A 24,558-nucleotide genomic window follows, 5' to 3' on the forward strand; every position below is an offset into this window, starting at 1 on the left:
TAATGTTAATCAGAGCTGGTTATAACACTGATTTAGACTGCTGCTGGAGGGATGAACAACATTTGTTGTCTTTAAATCACAGAACACAAAACACGGTATTACAATCTGCATGTAAAACAAACATTTCAGCACACTTTACTGCACACCACAGATCATACAGAGAACTCTGACACACTCTCATATTAACAAGTAATAGAACTACGATGAAAAGATGACATGGTCAAAACATGCATAAATATTGTCACTTCATAGATCATTTCTTTTATCACAATATACAAAAGATTAAAAAATGTATTTCAAAAGGTTAATTTCAATCACACATACTGAATTATGCACACATAATTCAGTATGTGTTCAGTATGTATTTCCCACAAGCTGCTGTGACAATCTCTGGTAAGTTTGTTGAGTCTGTGCCCTGACATATATGAATTGGGATACTCATGTATACAACTGAAGCACTTCTGGCATTCAAACAATAGATACAGCTATGTGGTGGCTATTATAAAAAAAATAAAAATTATTAAAGTGACATAATTGACACCCAAATTTTCCTTAAATGGCTCAAACAGACTGAAACATTAAATTAATACCAGAACTGTACTCAGCAAAGATCTGAACCTGAGTGTGATCCAAGTGAGTCCAGGTGAGGTGTGTTTGGTTAATATGTACACATTAAAACAGTGGAATGGAGCAGAGGAAGCGATGAATGGTTTCGTAGTCCCTGTGAGAACCTGGAGGTCAGTTAAGGTACAGAGGAAGAGCTGTCAAACTCCAGAGAAGTATGTTCAACACCACCGTAACCATTCATCTTCTTCAACTTCAGCTGGTCGTGGATCAGGCCCTGGGTCTCTAAGACAGCTTCCTTCTTAGAGAACATTCGGCTGATCTCCATGAAGGTCTTGTTTTTGGTCTCTGGGATCACAATGTGGACATATACGGCCACAGACACACAAATGGTGGCAAACACCAAGTAGCAGTAAGACCCCGCTGACTCCTGATGGTTGGACATGGCAGATGGATGGAGCATCATCGGAAGGATTTAGAAAAGAGGATAGAAAGGTTAGAGACTGAGCGTCTGAGAAACACCATGTTTGTCATGAAACAAGTGATCTATGAATTTTCAGTTCAAAGAGGTTTGTCATCAGTTTACAGAAAGCAGAAATTATGCAACACAAGCATGCTCCATTTGATCTCATTTCAAATGGTCTTTGATGATCTTCTGACTACACCAGGCTAGATAAATATGGCATCGGTTCTACTTTTGCTTCCTATGTTCTCTTCTTGTTTATGTGACTAGTGCCTGATACTAAACACGCTGATCAGGATTGGTCAAACAGATGTGATGCCACATCACAATGATACAGACAAATAAAAATTTCACTGCTGCATCTGTACAATGTAAAAAAATGTCTGCAGATTTTACGGTGAAAAACTGCCAAACCATGACAGTAAAAGACCGTTAAATGAGTTATTAAGAATTTTGGTGTTTTACTGTACAAATAACAGTCTAAATAAAAATACTAAAATATAAAATACTAATAAAAATATAAAATACTAATAAAATATAAAATACTACTATATTTACCTTAAAATGGCATATAAATAAAGAAAAAATATTTCTTATACGGTCTTTTACTGTCATGTTTTGACCGTTTTTCGCCGTCAAATCTACAGACATTTTAAAATACAGAATAAAACACCAACTTAAATGTGAAATTAACAGTACCAATATCCTTTTACTGTAATATTAGAAAAAGTTTTACCGGATTTATTACGGTAAAATTCTGGTAACCACAGCTGCCAGTTTTTTACCGTAAAAACATTATTATTAATATTTTAACCTTGTGCCAACCAAGATGACCAATATAAGAGAGAAAGTGGGGCATCACTGTATGTCCCTCACTGTCTCTGCATGTCTCACTAAAAAAAGTGAAAAGGGTAAACACAAAAAACTTGTGAGAATGTGGCTTGCAGGGAGACATTTCCTGCAGTAGAAGGGGCTGTGTGGCCTTGGAGAAAATGGACCCTTTTTTTGACCCTTTACACTGTGTTGTGAGCAGTATATTCTTTAGTCTTTGTGCAGGTTTGACCCTAGATGTAATAAGTATGAGACTGTCTTACTGTCAGATGAATTAAACAAATGAGACGTATGAAAGAGATTTTAGCCTGTCTGTTTGTGTTATCATTTCCCCCTCCTTTAATCCTGAGCATCCCCAGTGTAGTGTGCCAGTATTTATGAACAGAGAGAAGCTGCCGCAGGACAGGGCAGCATAGTTTTTACCTGTAAGAAGGGGAAGACAAAACCCACAGTGAAGTTGGACAGCCAGTTGAGTGATCCTCCTACGATGTAGGCCGCTGGGCGGTGGGACTGTTTAAAGAGCTCCGCTGTGATTAGGAAGGGAACCCCCGCTGCAAGAGGACCAAAACAAAAGATATGAAAGTTCATTAAAAGGGGCATGGCACTGAGTTAGTCTTTCACTTCCATTAGGTGAATAACAGATTACACAGGAACTGTCAGAATCTGTCCAGGCTGAGAAATCCTGACTTTGACTTTCTTGTATCTTGATTCTACATCTGTCACTATGCAACGTGACATTGTTCAAACTCAAGCCATCCCACATGTAAAGTAGGCTTTCAGCTTATGTGACAATTAAACTGACATCAAACCTGAGGAGGTGATCTGTTTTCACATAAATATACATGAATATGATGAGTAAGCTGAGCTTGATGTGTAAAACTGCTGGACTTCCCCTTTAGAGCATGAATGAATGAATGAATCAACAGCTATTTTCATAAATGGACTTTTTTAAGCAAAAAGGTAAAATAAAAAAAAATGGCTTTAGAAATCTGAGTTCTGGACTTTTCTTCAGACAGATTTCAGGATGTTAACTTTTGTTAATTGTGTTTTTGATTAACAGAGAAAATAATCATTAGTTGCAAAAGTTCCATGTAAAACCAGAAGTTTTTTTAAAGAACCTTGTAAGAAAAGTATTTTTTCGAGTGTGGTAACTGCTGGTGTTACATTATATAGAATTCACTAAGTGCAGTCATCAATGATATGAAACTATGGAATCTTGAATTAAATATTATCTTAAGTCACTCCAGTTCTTGTCCCTGAGCCACATGAAGGTAAAACTTTTCATTCTTTAGAATGAAGCAGTACATTTTGTTTTAAAAAAGAGCAGATGAGTCTCCTAACAAGATATGTTAGCATGCAAGATTTTTATTTTTTTTGTAGCGAAAACACTATTTACAATCATGATTTGATTATTAACGTTCATTCATCATCTTTCACAGGAATGAGGATTAACAAGGCTAATTAGAGATAAAGAGAATGTGGTGAGAGCCAGGCCAGCATATGGATGGGAGAGTCATCTATCAAAAGAATGCATACTAATATTTTATTATTATAGTCTTTCATTAAAACTGCATTATTTGTCTCTCTTACAGGCGGGCACAGAACATGGGTTTGTCATAGCATGCATAATTGCACAGAGAAAAATAAATAGACATATTTATCACTGAATAAGAACAGTTAGCTAAAACATAGAACAACGTGACTTCAATATACAGACTTGACAGATTTTGTATAAATATAGAGCTCAGTGCTTTCAGTTAAAATACATAATGAATTATCAGAGACCCCTCCAGAAGAGTGTTATGGTATGAACTCTAGAGGGAGCTGTTAAATAACACAAAGCAACTTGAACCTCAGACAAACCAAGTGAAGTACCGGTTACCACCTGGGGTCAAACTGAAAGTGATTTTAAAATCCTGCAGTGCTTAAGAAATAAAATCATCCCCTCTAATGTGCAAATAGCATTAGAGACATTTGTCTATACCACAATACAATGGAGAATCATTGGAATAATAATCTTTACAGCGAGAACATATCAGAACACAGACTGACAAGGCTAACTTTAAAACCTTTGTTATAAAGAAATATATATTAAATAAGTGAAATATGAATAATGTCTTATTTGTCCTCTGCTCTGAGAGCAAACTGAATATCTCTGGGTTTTGATCAGTCATGGACAAAACAAAACAACTTGAGCTATGGGGAATTGCATTGATCATTTACCAGTTTTTAACATTTTATGGACTGATGAATTCATTGATTGAACTGAAAAAACAATCAACAGATCAATTAGATAATGGAAATGATCTGCATTTGTATGAGTATAGGGACTGGAAACTAGCTGATGGTGTGTGCTGTGCTTCTCTTCTATTTTAAGGTTCATTAAGTGTTGAACCAGGTCAGTTAAAGATATTAACAGTGTGTAACAGTACAGGTAGTTCTGGCATCAGTTGTGTACTGCACAGCTTGAATGAGTAAATCACACCGGGTAAGACCTTTAATGTAGAGTACAGATTAACTTGCCTGGACCGATGCAGAAGCCAGCGATGATGCCGACCACACAGCCGACACTGATGTAGCGCATGAACGACAAGTGAGCCTGCAGGGAGAAGAAACAGGACAACATGACCATATGTAGCCATTTCCTTGAATGTGAGACTTGACTCCTTCCTTCTCCATGATGCTTCACACCTCAGCCTGCTGCTACGTGACTCTACATGGAATCCACTGTTCCAAAGGGCAGAACAGGAATACAGTGCATTCTGCCAACTGACACAGCTGTTTGTCCACACTTATTCCCCTGCTGAAAATCTGAGATGTGTTCATTTGTCTTTTGCTATCCTATTGCTTTCTAGGAAGTGAAGACAAAATATCAGTGTTTTCAGGACATGAATGAGTGTGTACAGTAGAGCTGGTAGCATCAGTGAAGGTTTGGACAGTCGTGCTGTCAAATACATCATAAATCCAAATAGGCCTTTTGAAGTGGAGAAAAAAAAAGAAGTTCATTTTTAAGTGTGATAAAGTCACACATGAAGCAACATCATGCACCACACACACACACACACACACACACACACACACACACACACACACACACACACACACACACACACACACACACCTGTAATATTAGTGCTAATGTGATTCCAGCACTGCAGACGCCCATCATGGCAAATCCCCCGATCATGAGAGGCCTCCTGCCGAGCTTCTCTATGGTGAAACACTACAGAAGGAGACACAGAGTTCATGTCAGAAAACACAAACTCATTTGCTTTCTTTCGAGAGTGAGATTACAAGATTGATATCAAATAATATTATATTTTTATTACTATTATACTAATACTGTTCTCTAAACCTAAGAGCCGGGTTCTGATCGAGGTTCCCAAGTCCTTACACATGGTGGGAATTGCTGGTCTCTGTAAATAATATTAGAAAGAGTACAGTCTAGACATGTGCTATATGGAAAGAGTCATAAGATAACCTATGTTATGATTTACATTCTAAATAAAATGGCATTGAATTGAATAAATCTTATCTGTCCGCAGAGGTTAGCTTAGCAGTTTTACCACAGTTACTAATAGTTTAAAGAATGGTTGGAAAGTTGGAGGGTTAGGGTTAGTGAGAGAGTGTTTGTCAAGTTTACCCCAATGAGTCCAGCGATGATCTCTATAATTCCTGTTCCTGCTGTGGTGTATGGGATCTCTGGTTCTGGGATGTCTGCATTCTTAAAGATGTCGTTGGTGTAGAACCAGATCTGTGGTGGAAAAATAAGTATGAGAAGATCAGTTCTCTGCACGTTACGATGTCAGCCTTAGAAGTTTCAATAAGAATACATCAGCTCATACAGCCAGGAGCAGATGATGTCTCTGCACATGTGGGCACGTCACAGGTTTCAATGCAGCTGTATTAGAAAGTATGCAGAATAAATATCACCGACATATTCAATGTGCACATCAGCACAGAGGTTTCTGTGGTTATTTCACAGTCTGGTAATTACTGGTAGCACAAGATGTAACCAGTTGATCTGCTGTGCATAATTCTGTCTGGACAATGAGTCATTAGTCCTGTTAGAGACTGCAGATGGGACAGACGGCTGCTTCCTTCAGGTAGCTGTAAAGAATGTAAAGAACTGTTGTGGATTAAGAATCACTCTTTATTCATTCTGGCTGTTACAGATGCTGTCATTGGAAGAAAAGTTTGTTTTTGTTTGTAATTGTTATGGTGATAACATTTTCAGCTGTAGATTTTGTACAACAACAAGAAACAGGTATATGAAATATGTTGCACTTCCTGCAAATTGCAATCCACGCTGCACTGCATGTCACTGACAAGTCCAATGAAGTCATCACAACATTTTTAATGTCTTGCTTGTCTTTTGCCATGTAATGTTGGCTAAAAAAGCACACTGCCCAGGTTATTCACGTCACACAGCTGCAGTTACCCACAGCTAGCTAAGCCAGTAACAGGTCACCTGATAGCAGTTTGGCTCCGAAGCAAAGGTAAAACATTTCTCCCTGTAATGTGACATATGCCTTGAGTAGGGAAAACAGTGGTGTAAAAATCTAAATGAGCAGGCAGACATTCAGGACTTGCGGGCTGCACAGGTGGCCCAACATTGCCACAGAGAGACGGCAGACATTTGCTCACATTCAATTCAATTTGAGGCTTTAGGGGGAGCAGGACAGGAGGTGTAATAACTGGAGACAGCAGACGATGGTTAGAGGAGCAGGTAGAGAAGTACACTGACACACACTGGTATTAACACACACACACACACACACACACACACACACACACACACACACACACACACACACACACACACACACACACACAATCCTGTGGTGCATCAGGACGTGTGCCAAGTGTTGCCAACTGTCACCTGCACTTAGGACTAACTGTCACCTCAAGCATCTGCCACATCCCAGTCACGATCATCATCATCATCATCACATCAATATGCTCAAGAACATCAACAACATAATCACAGTTATTGCTTGTCATCATCACCTTCATCAGTGTCATCACTGTTAATATCGTCCTCGCCATAATCATCATCATTATCAACATCAGGGATGATCGTCAGCATCATCGTCAAATATAACCACCTCAATCACTGCCATCTTCATCATCTTCCTCATTATTACACTCATTATCAGCATTGATGTTGTTGTTATTGCACAGTAATGAACTATATCATCACATCACAAGCTCTGTCATCTCTGTCACCAATCCATCCATTTTACATAACAACTTATCGTTATCATCCTTGTTGTTGGGGCCTGGAGCCAATCCCAGCTGACACCGAGTCCATCTATGGTAAATGGACTGTACTTATATAGCACCTCTCTCGTCTTCCAACCACTCAAAGTGCTTTTACACTACATATATCATTCACCCATTCACACACATTCATACACTGATGGCACAGCCTTCAGGAGCTATTTGGGGTTCAGTATCTTGCCCAAGGACACTTCCACATGCAGACTGGAGGAGCTGGGGATCGAACCACCGATCATCTGATTAGTGGACGACCCACTTTACCCACTGATCCAATCACCACTATCACCAATATCATCTTTGTCACCTTAGTCATTAATATTACCGTCATTATTAACATTGTGACTTTTGATTACATTTATCCATTGATTAATTTATCTACCAGCAGTAATATGACCATCATCCTCCTCATCCTCATCCAGTGCTGCTGTCAGTATGTGCATGTTTCAGCATTGTTTCACTTTGTTTAGGTAGAGCTAATTAGCAGCTAAAAATACAGCCTAGAGAAGGGTGTGCTAATGAGTTCAGCTCCAGTGCTTACAGCGTGCACTTTCTGGCCCAGGCGCCCCGGTAATCATTTGAATAATTAATGAATCTCCAGGGCAATATTCAGAAGGAGAATTTGGCTAATCGTATCGGCAGAAAAATGATGACATCAGCTTTTGGCTTTATTCATGAGACCACGCGAGGCGTATAAAACAATGAGGGATCATTTAGGCACATTTTCATCTCAGTGTCTTTGTCTAATAAGATAGATCAATCAGATGAGGGAGCTGCAGAAACGGGGGAACAGTTGTGGTGGATATGAAGAGGAGTCTTGGTGAGGGGGATAAAGTGTAAGTGAAAAGAGTCAGAACAGACTCAAACCATCTGATGCTGTTTCATCAGGAGTTTGTGCCAGTTTGTCCGTCACTGTAGCCTAAAGACTCCATTTACCAGACACCATTTGGCAGCCAACAGCTGATGGTAAGCAAGCACAAAGAGGGGCTACAGAGACAGAACGTTTGTTTAATACCATTCTGAAGCAAACACCTGCTCATACTCAAAATCACCCATAGCCAACAGTACTTTAAACAACTGGGATATAATACTAGGCCATGACATCAGCGTTCAAGGTTAATTTATTTATCATTATTTATTCGAAAAACACATTGTTGTTCAACAAATTATATGCTGTAGTCCCTTCTTGCTATACAGAAAACATATGGAAAAACAACTGATATTTACGGACTGGGGATGTTGAATTGAGTAGTCTCACAGCTGTAGTCTGGTGATATGGCAGCAGACACTTCTGGGTGACTTGCCAGACGGTAATCTCTATAAGCAGATATCTGCTTATGAATGCAGAATCTGTAGGTGAGTATTTTTAATCATTGATTACGGCTTCAGTTGCAACAATTGGAGAGCTGCTAATCAGACTGCAAAGGAAGTCTTGGCTTGGATATCCGCTGGGTACACCTGAAGCCAGAAACATTGGCTGTTGCCCCCAGAGGCTAAATCGTTGTCAGACAACAGCTAATGGGTTCCTGAGATTGGCCAGAGATGGCAGCAGGGTGTACAGGCTGTGGCTGGGGCCAGCGTTGTCCTTATAGTGTCCTTTGAAGGCACCTCACCTCAGAGATATCACTGATCCCCTATGGATGGGCACCAATTATGTACAAGGCAGTTCTATTCACCCGCTGCAGAGCCCTATTGTCCTCAAAACTGATGGTTGTTTGATAGAGATGTTGTCTTCTGCAAACTACACAACAGAGTTCTTTCTACGTTGTGGATCATGTGTGGTATGGTGTGAACAGGGAGGAGCTGAGCACAGCCCTGGGGGATTCCAGTGTTGCCCAGCAGTCTGAACTGTGTGGAGTCTGATTATGAAGACAGTTCATCGTGTGGTACTGAAGCCCTGAGTGCCCAGTTATTGACATGTTTTTAAAACACAGCCTGGGATATTATCACGCCCAGCAGCTTTACTCATATTCACAGCAGGATTCTGCTCTGGATACTGACTGTGGACTGTCTTCAAGCAGTGACGTCAACTTGACAGCCGAAGTTTTTGTTCCTGAGATCAAAGCGAGAAGAAAATGTACTAGGCTCATTAGGCAACGTGTCCTCACACATGATGGGCTGAGGCTTTGTAGGCTGCGAAGGTCTGGATTCTTTGTTTTCTCATGTGACTGCTGATGACCTCATGCAGTTCCTGTAGTGTATCTTTTTTTTAAATTTGAACAACTTATGGATAAATATAAACAGCAGCAACAATAACAGATAATATGGTTGGCATTACATTAAATATTAAACATTAACATCTTAACGTTAAAACTCAACTTTGGGAAATGGAGTACATTGTCCATCCACTTTAACCACATTTAGGCACCAAGAGTCATTGATGTAAACACTGAGTTGAGAAGACTGGTTCACTTCCCCTGATTTGACTGTAGTCTTGTGTTGTGTTGGTATGGAAATGCAGTCTGCGGTCTCTGTAAAGATGTGGGCACAACACTCTTTGATTTCCTGTTGTTGAGTTAGTCTTAATTCAGCTAAATTAAAGAAATAATGTGATTGCTTCTTCAAGCCACTTTGTTCTAGACTTGATAAATGCACATTTTGCTTCTTGACTGTATAATTCATCTAGTTTAGTCTGCAAGATAGCCAGTTGCAATTTCTCTTCTTCTAGCAATGTGTCTGGGTGTTTATGACAGAAAGTGGTCATTATTGTCACTGCTTTTCCTCTTCAGAGCTTCTGGATTTTGCCTTTACACCACAAAAACTTCTTAAAAATGACCGACCTCAAACTTTTAAAGTTCCCAATTAATTCCATCTTGTTTTCCTTGTCTAGCTAGACAAGAGCTATTGAGTTTCCAGTACACAGACTGAGCAGTGCATTTTTTACATTTATCTTAATGTATATAGCCTGATGACGTATAAGAGGAATGGGCCATATATTTACATTATTATTGTAAAATAAAGAGAGAAATAAAAAGTGTTATTTCCACCATTTTGTTTTTTCCTACAATATTAGACAGGAGGATGCTGGGTAATGGAGTAGCCTTTATGGTAGGGGATTTAGGACCTGTCTTGAGATTTTATAAAGACCTGTGAGTTGCAAAAGAACGACTCTGTTCCTCCTCTGGCATATATGTGGTTTGAGCAGTGGAGCTGAGTGAGCAGTGCAGTAGGATAGAAGGTCTATTGTTAATAAGTGAGTCACACTGTTGGTCATGTAGTTCTCAAAACACGCTGTCACTTTTGTGGCATCTGTTTGGCCTGCCGTAACGTAATGACCTGCTAATCATACAGTGAGGTGACACTGTTCAGTGAAACATTTTTATGGATCAAATGTAAAAAATTGGAAAAAAATTGGTTCTTGTGACAAACTAACAAATAATTATGCCAAACTCTGCATTTCCTCTCAGCTCTACAGAGTTTGTTAGTCTCATTGTTTTACATCTGCAAACAAGAAGCTGTTTTCAGTGCGAAAGACAAACAGCAGCTACTGTATGGTAAGCATATGGAGAATTTCGTATCTACAGAGCCAGATATTTTCCTAAGGAGTTTGTAGATAACAAATCAGAGAGTGAATATTGGACACACATATCTAATTGAATGCTAATGTTGCTTTGTGTATGCTGGATATGTAAACACACAACTGTCTGCTAACAGTAGCCATGTTTTACTTAGCTTGTTCCAACCCCGCAAGTGGCCGAAACTCAATTGATACAGATTAATGTCACTATTATTTAACAATATTTCATTCAGTCATTTGCTAATTCTATTTGTCTCAATGCATTTCAGCCTCAGGGACCTTGGAAATGAAACACTGACTGACTCATGACTCCCATGCTTGATGTGTGATCTTGGTGATTTCCCCCTTGGAGAAACAAAATAGACTTACTAAATAGACTAAATATTAATTATAATATCAAAAAGACATGCCAACCTTCCACACATAACTTTTTTCTTTCTTTCATTATTAAAAAGAGTCCTTACAGCATCGATGCCAGACAGCTGCATGCCGATGTTGATGACCACAACACTGAGGACCTGCCAACGGACTGTGTCATCCAGCAGCAAGTTCCACACTGACAGCGTCGCCACTGACGATAGGGAACGCTGCTCCTCCTGCATCTCTTCAATCTCAGCCTGGATGTTACACTTGGCTCTGTACCACTTCAGGGCTGAGAGATGGGACAGGAAGCAGCATGGTTGTAGCACATCATAGAAAGATACAACAGCACATCTAGTGTGTGTCTGGAAGTTCTATGGTTTGCCCTGTTTAAGTATCAGTAAGTCAGAAAGTCTGTCCACCAGTCATCAGCACCTTTAATTTGTGGTGTGCCACAAAGATTCATTCTTGGTTCCATAATGTTGTTTATGTACATGCATTAATAGTAATACCTCCTGCTAAGGTAGATAACTGCCAAACGTCTCAAAACATATTACAACTAAACTGTCAACATGGTGTAAAGCTCCCACTTGTTGATGTTCAGCAACACTGACCTGTGATGGTGGCGTGGACATTGTGCTTTTCAATCAGCAGGTACCTGGGGCTTTCAGGGAACCATGGCAACAGCATCAACTGGATAAAGGTGGGTACCACCACTACCGAAAGAAAGAGGGGCCAGTGCTCCTCCTGTAATGGTTCAAACATGTCATGTATTGTTTTTTGGTTGATAACATATTCATTTTACACTGCAATGGTTGTCCATAGGACAACATTATTGATTAGAAGTTTGGGCCAAAATGTCAGAAAATGGTAAAAATTGTATTGATTGTTGTTTCCCAAAGCCCAAGGTGATGTCACATAAAGGGCTCAAGAAAACTGAAAAAATTCACATATGAGTAACTAATTTCTCCGATAAACAAACATTCAAAACAATTCATTGATAATCAAAATAGTGGTGATTAATAGCAATTAAATTAAGAGTTTACAACTAATCGATTAAACTAATCATTGCAGCTCTAGATGACCATGAAAGCACTTAATCTGAATAAATTCTAATAAATGGTGTTCACTTCAGGACATCCCTGTCAAAGTCACCATAACATATCTCACCAAGATATGTTTTGTCAGCCAGTGTAACACTAAACACACTAATGTTAGGGAAACTGTCTGGGGAAAGCCCAGAATTGTTCTTCAGTTACTGTTATTTGGCATTTAAATGACAACATTTTGATGCATAAAATGCACAAATTGCAATAGAGTTTTGAAATTGAGTTTGCTATACAATGTAGAAGTGAAGAACTTGTAAGTTAATCTAGAGCCAAGCTTTAGCTCCACACCGTAAACCACACGGTCACATGAACTTTACCTGTAATCCCCTGCACACAATGGCTGTTCTTAGAAAGCAGTGTTTACTACCTTTCCGAGAAGCTCATGTAGGCCGAAGATTTGGGCAGTGAAGACTCCAGTGCCTATAAAGATACTCGGCACGAGACCCAGGAAACCTCGCAGGTTCTTAGGCGCTATCTCTCCCAGGTACATTGGTACGACGCTTAAAGAGATGCCTGCAGTAAAAAATCCCAGAGAGAATCAATGTAGCAGTACACTGATGTACTTTGATGAAATGTTCTATAGAGATTTGACAGGATAACTCAACTATTATGTCAAAAAATATGTAAGAGCAACAGCCAATAAAGAGACACTATGAGGACAAAAGTATGTGGACGCAGATTCCTTGAACTTTATATTAATATGTGATTGTTGGATGCAGTCCTGAGAATTGAAACTGGTAAAAAAATAAAAATCGAGGCACCGTGGCAGAACACTTTAAAATTCTTGAGCACTCTGAGATGAAAAACGAAGAAAGAAGAAGCAAATAGAAATTGTCTTGGGTAACTTGTAAAATGTCAGAAGAACATAACAATGGCACAAACCCTACCAGCCCACTAATATTTGATCATCAAAGGATGAATTACTTAATTTATTATTGAATTTTGATCATTATTAATTTTACAAAAATGTAATAAAATTTTTTTTGAGGATTTGCTGCTTGTTTATGAAATATGTTTAGGACATGACATTACCACTGGGAAATTCTGAAATTCATTATAATTTTTTTTAGATCTGATTATTTGTCACAATAAAACAGATTAATTGACAACAAAATGATGAAATGATGTTTTATAAGTACTTGTTGTCACTGATTAACTATGTGGCTCTTTTCTGCTTCTCTTTTCTCTCTCAGCTCTCTTGGCTGGTAAGTAACCTATCATTAGTACAACCCCTATCAGTAGTGCAGTAGTGTCACACAGACAGAAGTACAAGTCTGCTCCCACTCAGTCAGCAGAGCATCAGTGAAGCCCAACAATGATGTTTGGTGATCAGGTCTGGCTCACTGTTGGAGTTCTAGTTCATCCCAAAGGTGTTGGATAAGATTGAGGTCAGGTCTCTGTGCAGGCCAGTCAGGTTCTTACAGCAAACTGAGAAAATCATTTATTTATTTAAACAGGAATCGGCCTCCACTGAACTGGAACAGAGTGTCTGCATACATCTCACTCACTGATGTGTGGGTATAAATATGTGTGTGTGTGTGTACCTGAGTGGATTCCTGTGATGAAGCGGCCGATGATAACCATCTCAGGAGAATTACAAATCCTGCTAAAGCCCATGAGTGAGCCAGCAATAAACACCAGCACTGTTGTGTTTATCACTGTGCCTTTTCTGAAACACACACACACACACACACACACACACACACACACACACACACACACACAGCAGACATTAGGAATATACATTAAATCATATGATCCAGAGGTTTATGAAACAGTAAGGACAACAGTAGTACATGGTCGATAGCAGTAGGCCCCTCCCCTGATATACACACAGTCATAATAATAGACATGTGTGCCTGTATAAGTCCTGATTAACCATAAAACGCTAACACAGCTCACAAGGTTAGTCATAAGCTGTGATTAACCATAAAACACTGTTATGTGAGGAAACTGATCCGCCTGTAAATGGGATTATAAATTGCTCGCTTTTCATTTGCATTTAAATGTCCACTAAAATTCTGTGAAATGGTGGAGATGAATGGAGTTTCCAGCTGATCTGCACTGCATATAAAAGAACTTTCCTCTGCACTTTGAGGACTTGCACACTTCTGAAGGGCAGAGGGGATGAGACGATGCTGGTGCATTCTGAAGGACGACAGGGCACTAGGGGAAGGTGGTGGGGGGGAGATCAGCAGCTCTGAATACAGAGGACAGAGGCATGATTGATAGAAGGCCCTGATCCAGTGCCTTTTGTGCCAATATAAGTGTGTGTGCGATGTGTGTGCATGTGTTTCTGTCTCTTATGTGCCTTATTTTTACTCATGTGCTATGCCATCTGTCTGACTTCTGCATATTACACACTGCATACTGCACCATGTTTATTAGTGTAATTCTCATAATTTGGAGTATTGTATGTTCTTTGGTGTGACTGTGTGTTACTGGTGTGTATGTGTTCAGGTGTTCATGTTGGTGGCAGCACCAGATGCTGCTGAGTGTCTCTCAGGCTCGCACTGCCAACTGGCCACTATCCACTCTCATGGTTGGATGGTCTGGGGGGGGGGGGGGGTAATTGGGTAAGGTGTCAGGACAGAGCAAAGCCAACTTCCAAATACAGCTCAGAGGACTGCTGAGGAGAAATAGTCCCTGCTTGATGTCAAACTGTATTTGTTCCACAAAATAAGTCAAAAGAGGCCTCATGAACAACAAATACAGAGAAAAAACTGATTCCGATACTTCAAGAACGACCTGTTGGATGGATTTAGGACTTATTGTCAGTGTACTGTGGAGTTACAATGTAGCAGGCAGTTTTGGTGCTGCTGAATACGTGGTACCAAACCTGAACGTTGGAACAGCACAGCATTGAGGTGAAATGTATATCTATACCTTAGGTTCTACATAATTTCCCTACACAATACTGCACCGAGACCACCAACCTAAAAGCTACTGTTTAAATTCAGGGCACTGGCTTATACAGTTATGGTTTAGGTAGATTTGGTGACTAAAGCTGAAATTATACTGGACTGTATGATTGACTGTAGAGGTGTGAATGTGTCCAGCTATGCAGATCCCAGTGCAGTATTAAAACACAGTTGGTGTGTGGCTGCATGTCTGTTTTTATTGATTTGGTTAAAGTTTGGGGGAAATGGTTCACAGTTACAGGAAAGCAACATAAACTGTTGTAGAACCTTGAATCCTCTCCTGAATAACCCGTGAAAACAAATGCCTCACCTGCCGAAGCGAGTGACCAGCATGCCCACGATGAGGGAGCCCAGCAGACCTCCGATAGCGAAAACAGACACAGTGAGAGAGTACATGAGGGTCAGGGTCTGCCCACTGAGTCCTGTTCCATTTCGACTCAGCACTGTCTTGTTGTAGAAGTCCTTTATGTACTGAGGAGTGAAGGGTAGTAGAAACAGGATGTAGGAAAGGTCAGAAGAAGAAGATGTTATGGAAGTGTCTTAAACACTGAAAAATACATGATGTATGAATAAAAGCTCATTCATAAAGATGTAGATTTTTAATTCCTTCACTTGTTTTTTTTTTGTCCATTTAGCTTGCAGCCATATTTCGTGTGATCCCGAGACAGCAGGTAGAAGAAGCTAAACATCAGATACTGTAGTGATATTTACTAAGCTACTCATTCTTTCTGATAAACACAGTGGACAGTAACGTTCCATCCAGGGCACTTTACCCTGCTGCACACCATGCAGAGCATGTACTGGTCCTTCACACGTCAGAGCAGTGTTTCTTCATATTCAGCCAGCAGCGGTGCACATTTCACAAGATCATTCATATCAATGCACCACTAATGATTTTTACTCCTGTGTGAGCACAAACACACCACAGAGTCATTAACTAGCGCAGCACATCCTGTCGGACCCTCTTCTCCTTCTTCACAGTGTGTCTACGGAAAAGGTAACGTTCAAGTTAGAGTAGCGAGTAACGTTAACGTTAGTGTAACATAGAGTAGTGTAGCTCCTTAGGGCAGTGTGCAACAAGTGAGCGGGCAGAAAAAGTGAACGCAGCCGCAACAGTACAGAGAGAGAGATTAGCAGGAAGTTGGCAGGAGAGGAGCAGAGAGAGGAGCAGAGAGAGGAGGAGAGAGAGGAGTGAAGAGAGGAGCAGAGAGAGGAGGAGAGAGAGGAGTGAAGAGAGGAGTGAAGAGAGGAGCAGAGAGAGGAGTGAAGAGAGGAGCAGAGAGAGATGCAAGGAGAGGAGCGAGGAGCACTAGAGACTTTTCCACACTGAACAGGGTCATTTTAATAAAATGCATTATTATTGATTTTGTGCCTCACCCTCATGATTTCCACAAGTACTGTTTGTATTTGTAGGTGAGGACTGACCTGGAGCTTTCCTCCACAAGGCCAGAAAAATCTAATGCTCACAGGCTGGATGTAGGCTGTGTCATTAAGTCTTCTGACTTGTAAATAAATAAAAGAGTACATTTCTGTGTTGTGTCTAGAGTTGCACGATATCCACGGTATACCCGGTACCCCGCGGTGCCAAATCATAACCGTCGCTACTATACTACAAATTTTACACGACGGTACTACCGTGGATTACTATACTACCGGTGCCAGTCTCCGCTACATAGCGGCCGCCTCTGCTCTCCTCCCGGCTTCTCACTGCATGCTACTCCTTTGTAAACAAACCAACGTGGAACCGCAACCGAACTACACAGCTGCTGAATGATTGGCTGTTTGCCTGTTACTGGTGACGTCCAGGGATATGATAGGCTGTTTCCACACGCTGGGTCCGCCCGTCTGTTGGCTGATTGGCTGTTCGTGTGTTTCTGCCGGCAAGAACAAACTCCGCGAAGACAGCTCCGCTTCGATAGAAACTCGCTTCAAAACAAACAACAAGCTAAAGTTCTGTCTCGACCAGACACGAGACAACACACTCACCATGGCAGAAGCACTGGGCCCGAGCAGCGAGTCTGCCGTGGCGTCTTCGTCAGTGGCAACACTAATTTTGCTTAAAAAACAAACGTCGTTGTTTCAAACTAACTTGTACAAATACATTGCAGTTTATAAAAATGATAATAATAAAAAAAGGCCGCAGTATCGCGATAATACCCGGAACCGCGATACTTTGTCTGGTATAGTATCGTGGTTACTCATTTTGGTATCGTGACAACTCTAGTTGTGTCATTTATTTTTAAAATATGTTCTACATAGAAATGTCAAAAGCTGTAAATTGAGACAAAATACAAACATGTATAATCCTGTTTATAATAATTTGAAACTATTCTCACATGAATACAGGTCGACGTTGCATTCTCATGGACCCGCAAACAAATTTTGGGTGCTATATATTAAAATTTATATTTAATAGTTTAATAGTTTAAATAGTTTTTCTGATCATGTATCACCAGTTTCATTTTTTTTTTTGTTTTTCTACTGTATATCAGATGCTGTACTGGACCAATAAAGAACATTTGGTTTATCCCACCTAGAGTCAGTCAGTGTCATGTGGCTGAGATATCTCAGTCACGAGACAGCGGCACACTCTTTTTTTCCCTCTCTTTTTTACTCTCTGACATTTTCAGCCGGTCTAATCAAATCTCCAAGTCTTTCTACCTCAGCCCATTAATCAGTTTACCATGTGATGGCACGAGTTGTTGGACCAGCATCAATTTCCCCAACTGCGGGAGGAAGACCGGCAGACAAATGCAAAAGACTCAGATCTCAGGAGGGGCTCTACAGTAAAGCATCATCAGGCATATTTTAGCTGCAAACTCAACAACTCTTTTTTGTGGGATTGTATGTAGTGATGTCAGCCTTTCAGCAATAGTAGGAGCAAAGAGAGATACAGAACTAAAATATATATTGGAATGCTGTCTCCAAAAGAAGAAAATGATTTGTCAAAATATGTCATCATCGCTCGAACGTTACAGAGAGCCAAAGTAAAACCTGAAATTCCAGATTATGTTCTAGAGCTAAGACATTAACATTTATAACCACAATGAAAGTCTGAAGTGAAGATCCAGCCTCAGAATAGTATGCCATGTGGTTCACTCTATATGTAATAAGTATGTTTATGTATGTAGAAAACATATATTTTTTCTAAACAACCAAACACAGTTCGTATTTAAAATATAACTATATGCTTTTTTAAATTATATCCAAAGAAGATATTAGGGAAGTCAAGACAGCAGTGAGCCCATAATTGATTTCAAGACTTTTTTTAATATTATATTCTTAATATATTTTTAGGAAAAGTTTCAGAACTGTAATTTTATTCTCATGTCCTTTCACACTGGACGGGAAATAGGATATCTCTATATTTTAAAATGGGCTCAAAGTAGTTTGAACAGCTAGTTCAATGTTGAATATAACATATATATATTTAATATATAAATAGAATCTCACTATCAGTATTAAAACTTCAGGTGAATATTTCAGTTCTTTCTCTCTATGTGTAGCCTTCTCTGTACACTCATCCTCACTGACTAGGACAGGCACTGCATTCCTTCTAATTAAGTCTGGTATGTTGTGCCGTTCACAATCAGAAATATTAGTAATCTGGATGTAACTCTAAAGATGATGTCCTGTATACCCGGGGAGTGGATGATGTTCAAGTGTTTCAGTAGAAACCATTGCAGCTGCTCACTTTCTCCACCTCAGCCATCAAGGCATGAGGCGATCCAGAATGGGGCGAGATCCCTGCTTGAAACAGCGGCAAGGGCAAGTCTTAGATTGACCATTGGCATCAGCCATGGTGCTGCACTGTGCACAGTGTTTTTCATGTCACTGCAACAGTGAAAGTGTTTGTATATATACATATATATATGTACACTTTATTTAGTGTATGAAGCAGGTGTGCACAGGGCTTCTCTACATCACAGGCTGACAGAATGAGCTGCCTTAGTTGCTATCTTATATCAGTGGTTTAAATTCCTTTACAAATGTAATTAATAAAATTAACGAAAGTCACTTGACACAGGGAATCGGGAACTTTCGGGGCCCTTGGGGGGTCTAATGTCCCTGGACAGATGCCCACTTTTCCCAGCTGATAATCCATAGTGTGTGTATGTGTCTTACCTCAGCAGGAGAGTTGACCACAGCCAGATTGTAGCCATAAAGCATGGAGCTCCCAAAGGAGGTAAGGAATGCCACTGCCAACAAAGAGCCAGTCAGCTGCTGCAGACGGAGGGAGGAGATATGTTAGGAAGTTCAGAAAACTGAATGGGATGTGATTCCTTGTTGTAATAAAACAAATGAGACCATGGTAAAGACTGTATGTGCTAATGTTTCTCCAAAACAACATACATTTTATCCCCTTAAATAAATATAATAGCTTTCCAGAAAGTGATGTGAATTGGGATTTATATGTATTTCGCCATGTACTGTACCATAAAAGTGACAAAAAATAGTTCCCGACTTTCACTTCTCCACTCTCTCACTCTAAAACATGGCTCCATGACCCACAGATTACTCTTGTTAAACTTGGTGTGGCGGCTCCTGTCTCTGCCATCTCTACCACCAATCCAAGAATAGTTATTACAGTTATATAATAATCAGCATCTCACTACCTCAGTACATTTGTCATGAACAGGGCAATTAGCTATAGAGACTAAAACTTTTTTTGTACCAAATCAATCAAACACAGTCCCCATGGAGCACACAATGACACCATGATCTTAGAATTCTCTGACAGTAATTCTCAGAGCTACTTTTCAGTGTTTCAGTCATGTTTGTTTAAACACTGTTCTTATAGACACCTTTTGAGAGAAATAGCAGTTCCTCTTAAACAGTGGAGGTCTTCATTTGAAATGAGGCTCTTAATTTGCTTGTCCAAAATTTCTTGTTGGCATTGTTCACATTCCTCACTGCAGGCAAACCAAAGGGCATGGCTGGCTGCCAAGACAGAAACCTTTTCCCACAGTGTGACCAGTATCTGGTAATGAAAGAACTACCCAGCTAAACTTTAAAATGTCAAGGTATGAACTGTAAGGGTAAACACTGCATTGGGAAAAATATGAGAAGAATAGCTAAAAAGGCCCAAAAAGTAAAATATACATTACATTATATTACATTGCATTTAGCAGACGCTTTTATCCAAAGCGACTTACAGAGGAGGACATAAGCTGAGAACGGTGTAAAGGAGCACAGAATAGTTGTTAGTTTTGTTAGTATATACAACCAAGAGGCATATGACATGAAGCCAAAGTGACTAAAAAGAAATGTTTTCATGGCTGGCAGGTACTTGTGTTGATTACATGGGAACTTATGACAGTTTCTCTATTACACACAAACATTCTATTTAATATATGCTTCTCTTCAGTGATGTAAGTTAACCACAGTGATCAAGTGCTTTGGCAGCATAAAGCGCTTTACAGTTTACTTCTTTATCCATTCACACACACACACATTGACACACAAATGGTAGTGGGCTATCATGCAAGGTGCTGGTCTGACCATTGGGAGCAATTTGGAGTTCAGTGTCTTGCTCAAGGACACTTGGACATGTGGACGGGAGGATCTGGGGCAGGTCATCGCCCTGTGATTACACCTGCTCTACCTCCTTTTGGTTGCCTAAACTTAACCACTCTTTAATTACCATGCACACGTATTCTAGAATATGGGAATTTTAAAAAATGTTTCCATTAAATGTGGTCGAGGGATTTGCAGTCACTCTTAATATAGACATTGTTGTCTGTCATGATGTGTTACAAATGACATTACTGTGGTTTGGTACAAAACCTACTTGGTTACGGTATTGAGCTGTAGGTTTATTGCTTATGGTTTGGGAATAGTCTATTAGTCATGTTAGTGGCTTAATGTGTAACTAAACCTCCAAATTTTGCTCCCTCGCTTCCAGCAAATTTTAAAAAGGCAGAAAAGGATAATCACTATCATCCTCTCATGTGATATTTCCTTTGTCACAAACTAAAGTGACAAAGGAAATATCACAGACAGAGCAAACAAAACATATCATGAATGTGTTTCAGACTGCCACAGGTCCAGCAGACTCACAAAAGCTGCCACCACGTCAACTGCCTTCAAAATCAGCAAATAGCTAAATTCAAATGTATTAGCCAGGTTTCAATATGTGGTAACTATGCATATTTAGAGCACAATGTGTGATTCAAATACTGTCAGAATTTGGGCCTGAACCAACAACATACGACATACCCATATCCACTGGTTTACATCTGAAAAAAATGGTTTGGGAGTTTAGTCACACATGATGTTCAGTGGTGCTTTAAACTAAACAACTTAATTTAGCATGCTACTGTAGCATGCTAACATTATCAAATTAGTGATGAACACAAAATTAGTTTTGCAGGGGAAACACGTTTTTACCAAACATCCTATGGGGACCATGAACATAGTAGTAGTAGGTCAGTAGGTAATCATCTGGGAACCACGAGCATCTGAACAAAATTCCACCCCAATCCATCTGATGGTTGGCTGACCAGATATTTTATCGTGGACCACCCCGGCCGAAAGTTTCTAAAGAAATGCCACTAGAACGACTGAAACAAGAACTGAACAGTCGAAATCACTGCTTGTCAAACATTGTTTAAGAATGTTACATCAAGACACAACAGGCTCTTTGTCTGTGTCTGAAAATATAACAAACAAAAATAATCTCTGATGTCAGTCAATCAATGAAACTCTTGTGTCATTTTGACATCCTTCCTGTCATACTGACATTGTTAAACTACTTATTCAATCAGTCTGCTACTTGGGCCTACAGTCTTTACCTATTCACACTGGCCATCTTGAGTCGCCATGTTATCCACTATGCCTGCTTAAAAGTAGTATCCATGAGGATCTTTGCCATGCTACTTTCTGTCACATCTTTCATGACAAAGTGCTGTAAACATTCAAATAGATTAGTTTACAGTCTGCACCATTTTAGCTTAATTTGACAAGATTATTTGCCATATAGACAATATGAATGATGACATTTATCTGGAGAAGAAAAATAAAATAGGTTATCAACGGGAGGATGATCAGTGCCTGAATAACACGCAAAGTAAAAAAATAAGTACAAATATTATCTTGCCTGTGATCTACTTTTTATTATGTATACTCTAGATGATGTTTCCGTAGACACTTGTAACACTGACATGCTCAGCACACTAGAATGATGTCAAGCAGCCTGATCTCAACTACTCAATGCACCCCTCAACACTGAAATGAACCAGTCCATATCTGATTATGAATGAGTCATTGTTTTGGTTATTTAACATGATCATATTATTGAAATATGTGTCAATGCTGACAAAAGATTCAAAATAGCTATGACCTAATGCACCAAAAACAAGCTGCTTAAATACTGAAAATTGACTGAATGACTACTCGGTCTGAATTAAATCAAGCCTTAATCAATCGGTGATTCCTATGGTGACTTCACTGAAGTTAGTTGTTCAGGCTGCAGTCTATTCTGTCTGTATACTTTTGGTCAAAATATCACTCAATCAATATTCACATAACTTTTACAAAAACATTAAAGAATGCTTCCTCTCATTAAAGATTTTAAAGTTTGGTGGCTCACTTCAAATGTCTGGAAGATCTCAATAATGCAGCTACTGTTCTATTTCATCCCTAGCACCAGGCAAGACTTTTAGAAGTTGGTAAATAGCTGCTGGGACTAAAATAATAGAGGATCAGTCAGCTAACAGTCCCAGCTCTGGATCTAAACCCACTGAAGGAGCCAGTCTAAACTTACCGATGTGATTTTCCCAGACGATGGAATTAATACCTCCTCAGCCATTTAAGATCTCTGTCACCCAGTCCCAAACAGCAAACAGCAGCAGAGTTTCTCTCTACACTGCAGAGGATCGCATGGCTGTAGTAGCAGGCGTGGTCACAGGGTCCAGGTTAAAGTGGTCAAGGCAGTTCATGTGCAGAAGGCCAGGCCTCTCCACCGAGCTACAGCCAGAGGCCCCCGATAACAAGCACACACAGTGTCATCACATGACGGAGAGCAGCGTGACGGACTGAGAGAAAAGCCTGCTGGAAGCAATTAACTCTAAGTGAATTTACAAAGAAAGAGACAGAGGAGAGGAGAGGAGAGGAGAGGAGAGGAGAGGAGAGGAGAGGAGAGGAAGAGACAAAAGGGAAATAAGAATTGGAATTAAGAGGAGAGAATAAGCATTGTGGAGAGTAGAGGAGAGATGAGGCTAGAGATGAGAAGAGAGAAGGAGAGCAAAGGAATATGAGCAAATAAGGAGGAGATGGAGGAGGTGGGGGTACGTAAGGTGAGGATGACAAGATGGGAGAGGCAAAAAAATAAGAAGGAAATGGGGCCCTGGGAAAGGAAATGAGAGGGGAAAGGGAAATGGGATTAGAGAAGAGGAGAACAGGAGGAGGTAAGAGGTTTATGTAATACACAAATGAATGGGAAAAAACTGATTTCTACTCAAGATAAAACATTCAAAACCACAGTTATGGTCTTTTAACTTAACATAGAATTCCAATACTATCACAATCAAACACAGTGATCATGTGCTAATAATTCAATGAGTTAACAGAAGAAAGGCCATGTTCTCTGTGACCATTCACTGGGTAACAATCACCTGCACAACATTCCACATTTCTAAATCCTATGATTTTACCCCCACTGCTGGCGCATGAAAGGTTGTTTTGTTGAGAAAATCCTGCCCTTTGGAACATTCTCCCTATTAGCCTAATTCATCACACTATTCTCAGTTATTACAGAGCTCCAAATTTGTAAATTCTGTAAAGTCTGTCCTGAGATCTGCAATACTGTATGTCACGAGCAGATACAAGCACTGTCAGGCTATTAGATTAGATTCTTATTTTATCATGTGACATGTGGGTTCATCTCAGTGAACAGAATGCTGTGAGATCTACAGGAAAACCAGAAACATTTCCTAATATCTTAAATAAACGTCCTAATGTTCATCTATTACATTTCTTTTGGAAATGCAATTGTCGCCTGCTGCCTTTCCATGAAGTGCTTCTTTCTTTAACCACACAGATTGTGTTGGGGTGCCTGCCAGGAATTGAAAGAACAGGACTCCAGGACACCACCAGTCATATGTGGTTAGGCAATATGGGTTAGGTCAGGTTTTCTTTGAAGTCGGGCTCCATGAGCTATTTGTATCAGTGTATTACCCACAGTATCCAGCAGGTGACAAATGACAAGACACAACAGAGAGAGTGTGCTAGACTTGGATATATACGTATGCTACATATGGATATATGCATTATGACTATAGAAGGTATATACCGTAGAGAGGTTGATACTGAATGAAATTAAATAGCAGCAGAGATAAAAGGTGTAATGTGCACATTGTTTTATGTTTGCAGTTATATTAACAGTTCATTATGTTTTTTATGTTTTACATTGATTGTTGTCTAACAGTCTGATTGCCTGTGGAGATGTTGATTAATTATTTATTTTTTATTCCATCAAAAATCATGTGTGCATCAACTAAATGTAGCCAATGT

At 39.8% G+C, this 24,558-nt stretch overlaps 1 protein-coding gene across 2 annotated transcripts; it reads right to left on the reverse strand.

Moving 5' to 3' along the window:
- On the reverse strand, positions 1 to 22,929 carry slc2a15a (solute carrier family 2 member 15a). 2 transcript variants are annotated; one of them, XM_010750961.3, is made up of 12 exons: positions 22,811 to 22,929; positions 19,171 to 19,269; positions 15,356 to 15,516; positions 13,669 to 13,793; positions 12,492 to 12,637; positions 11,630 to 11,762; positions 11,120 to 11,307; positions 5,502 to 5,612; positions 4,980 to 5,081; positions 4,382 to 4,457; positions 2,282 to 2,409; positions 1 to 994 (listed from the first exon to the last, which is right to left on the reverse strand). In XM_010750961.3, the coding sequence occupies exons 1-12, from the start codon at positions 22,853 to 22,855 to the stop codon at positions 743 to 745; spliced, it is 1,566 nt and encodes a 521-aa protein (XP_010749263.1). In that variant the 5' UTR covers positions 22,856 to 22,929; the 3' UTR covers positions 1 to 742. The 2 variants fall into 2 exon arrangements, with proteins under 2 accessions (XP_010749263.1, XP_027131633.1); XM_027275832.1 differs by lacking the exons at positions 19,171 to 19,269; positions 22,811 to 22,929 and adding an exon at positions 16,423 to 16,610.
- Between the last annotated feature and the right edge of the window lie 1,629 nt (positions 22,930 to 24,558).

Source organism: Larimichthys crocea, unplaced genomic scaffold (genome assembly GCF_000972845.2).
Source record: "Larimichthys crocea isolate SSNF unplaced genomic scaffold, L_crocea_2.0 scaffold220, whole genome shotgun sequence".
Classification (NCBI taxonomy): domain Eukaryota; kingdom Metazoa; phylum Chordata; class Actinopteri; family Sciaenidae; genus Larimichthys; species Larimichthys crocea.

What these genes read in the sequence shown, in the direction of transcription:
- slc2a15a (XM_027275832.1), bottom strand. Translation starts at nt 16,572, where the DNA reads ATGTACTCTTTTATTTATTTACAAGTCAGAAGACTTAATGACACAGCC. An exon ending in TGGCTTCTGCATCGGTCCAG is followed by an intron (nt 2,410 to 4,381) that starts GCAAGTTAATCT and finishes GTCCTCTTGCAG; the next exon opens with CGGGGGTTCCCTTCCTAATC. An exon ending in TTGTCTTCCCCTTCTTACAG is followed by an intron (nt 995 to 2,281) that starts GTAAAAACTATG and finishes TCCAACCATCAG; the next exon opens with GAGTCAGCGGGGTCTTACTG.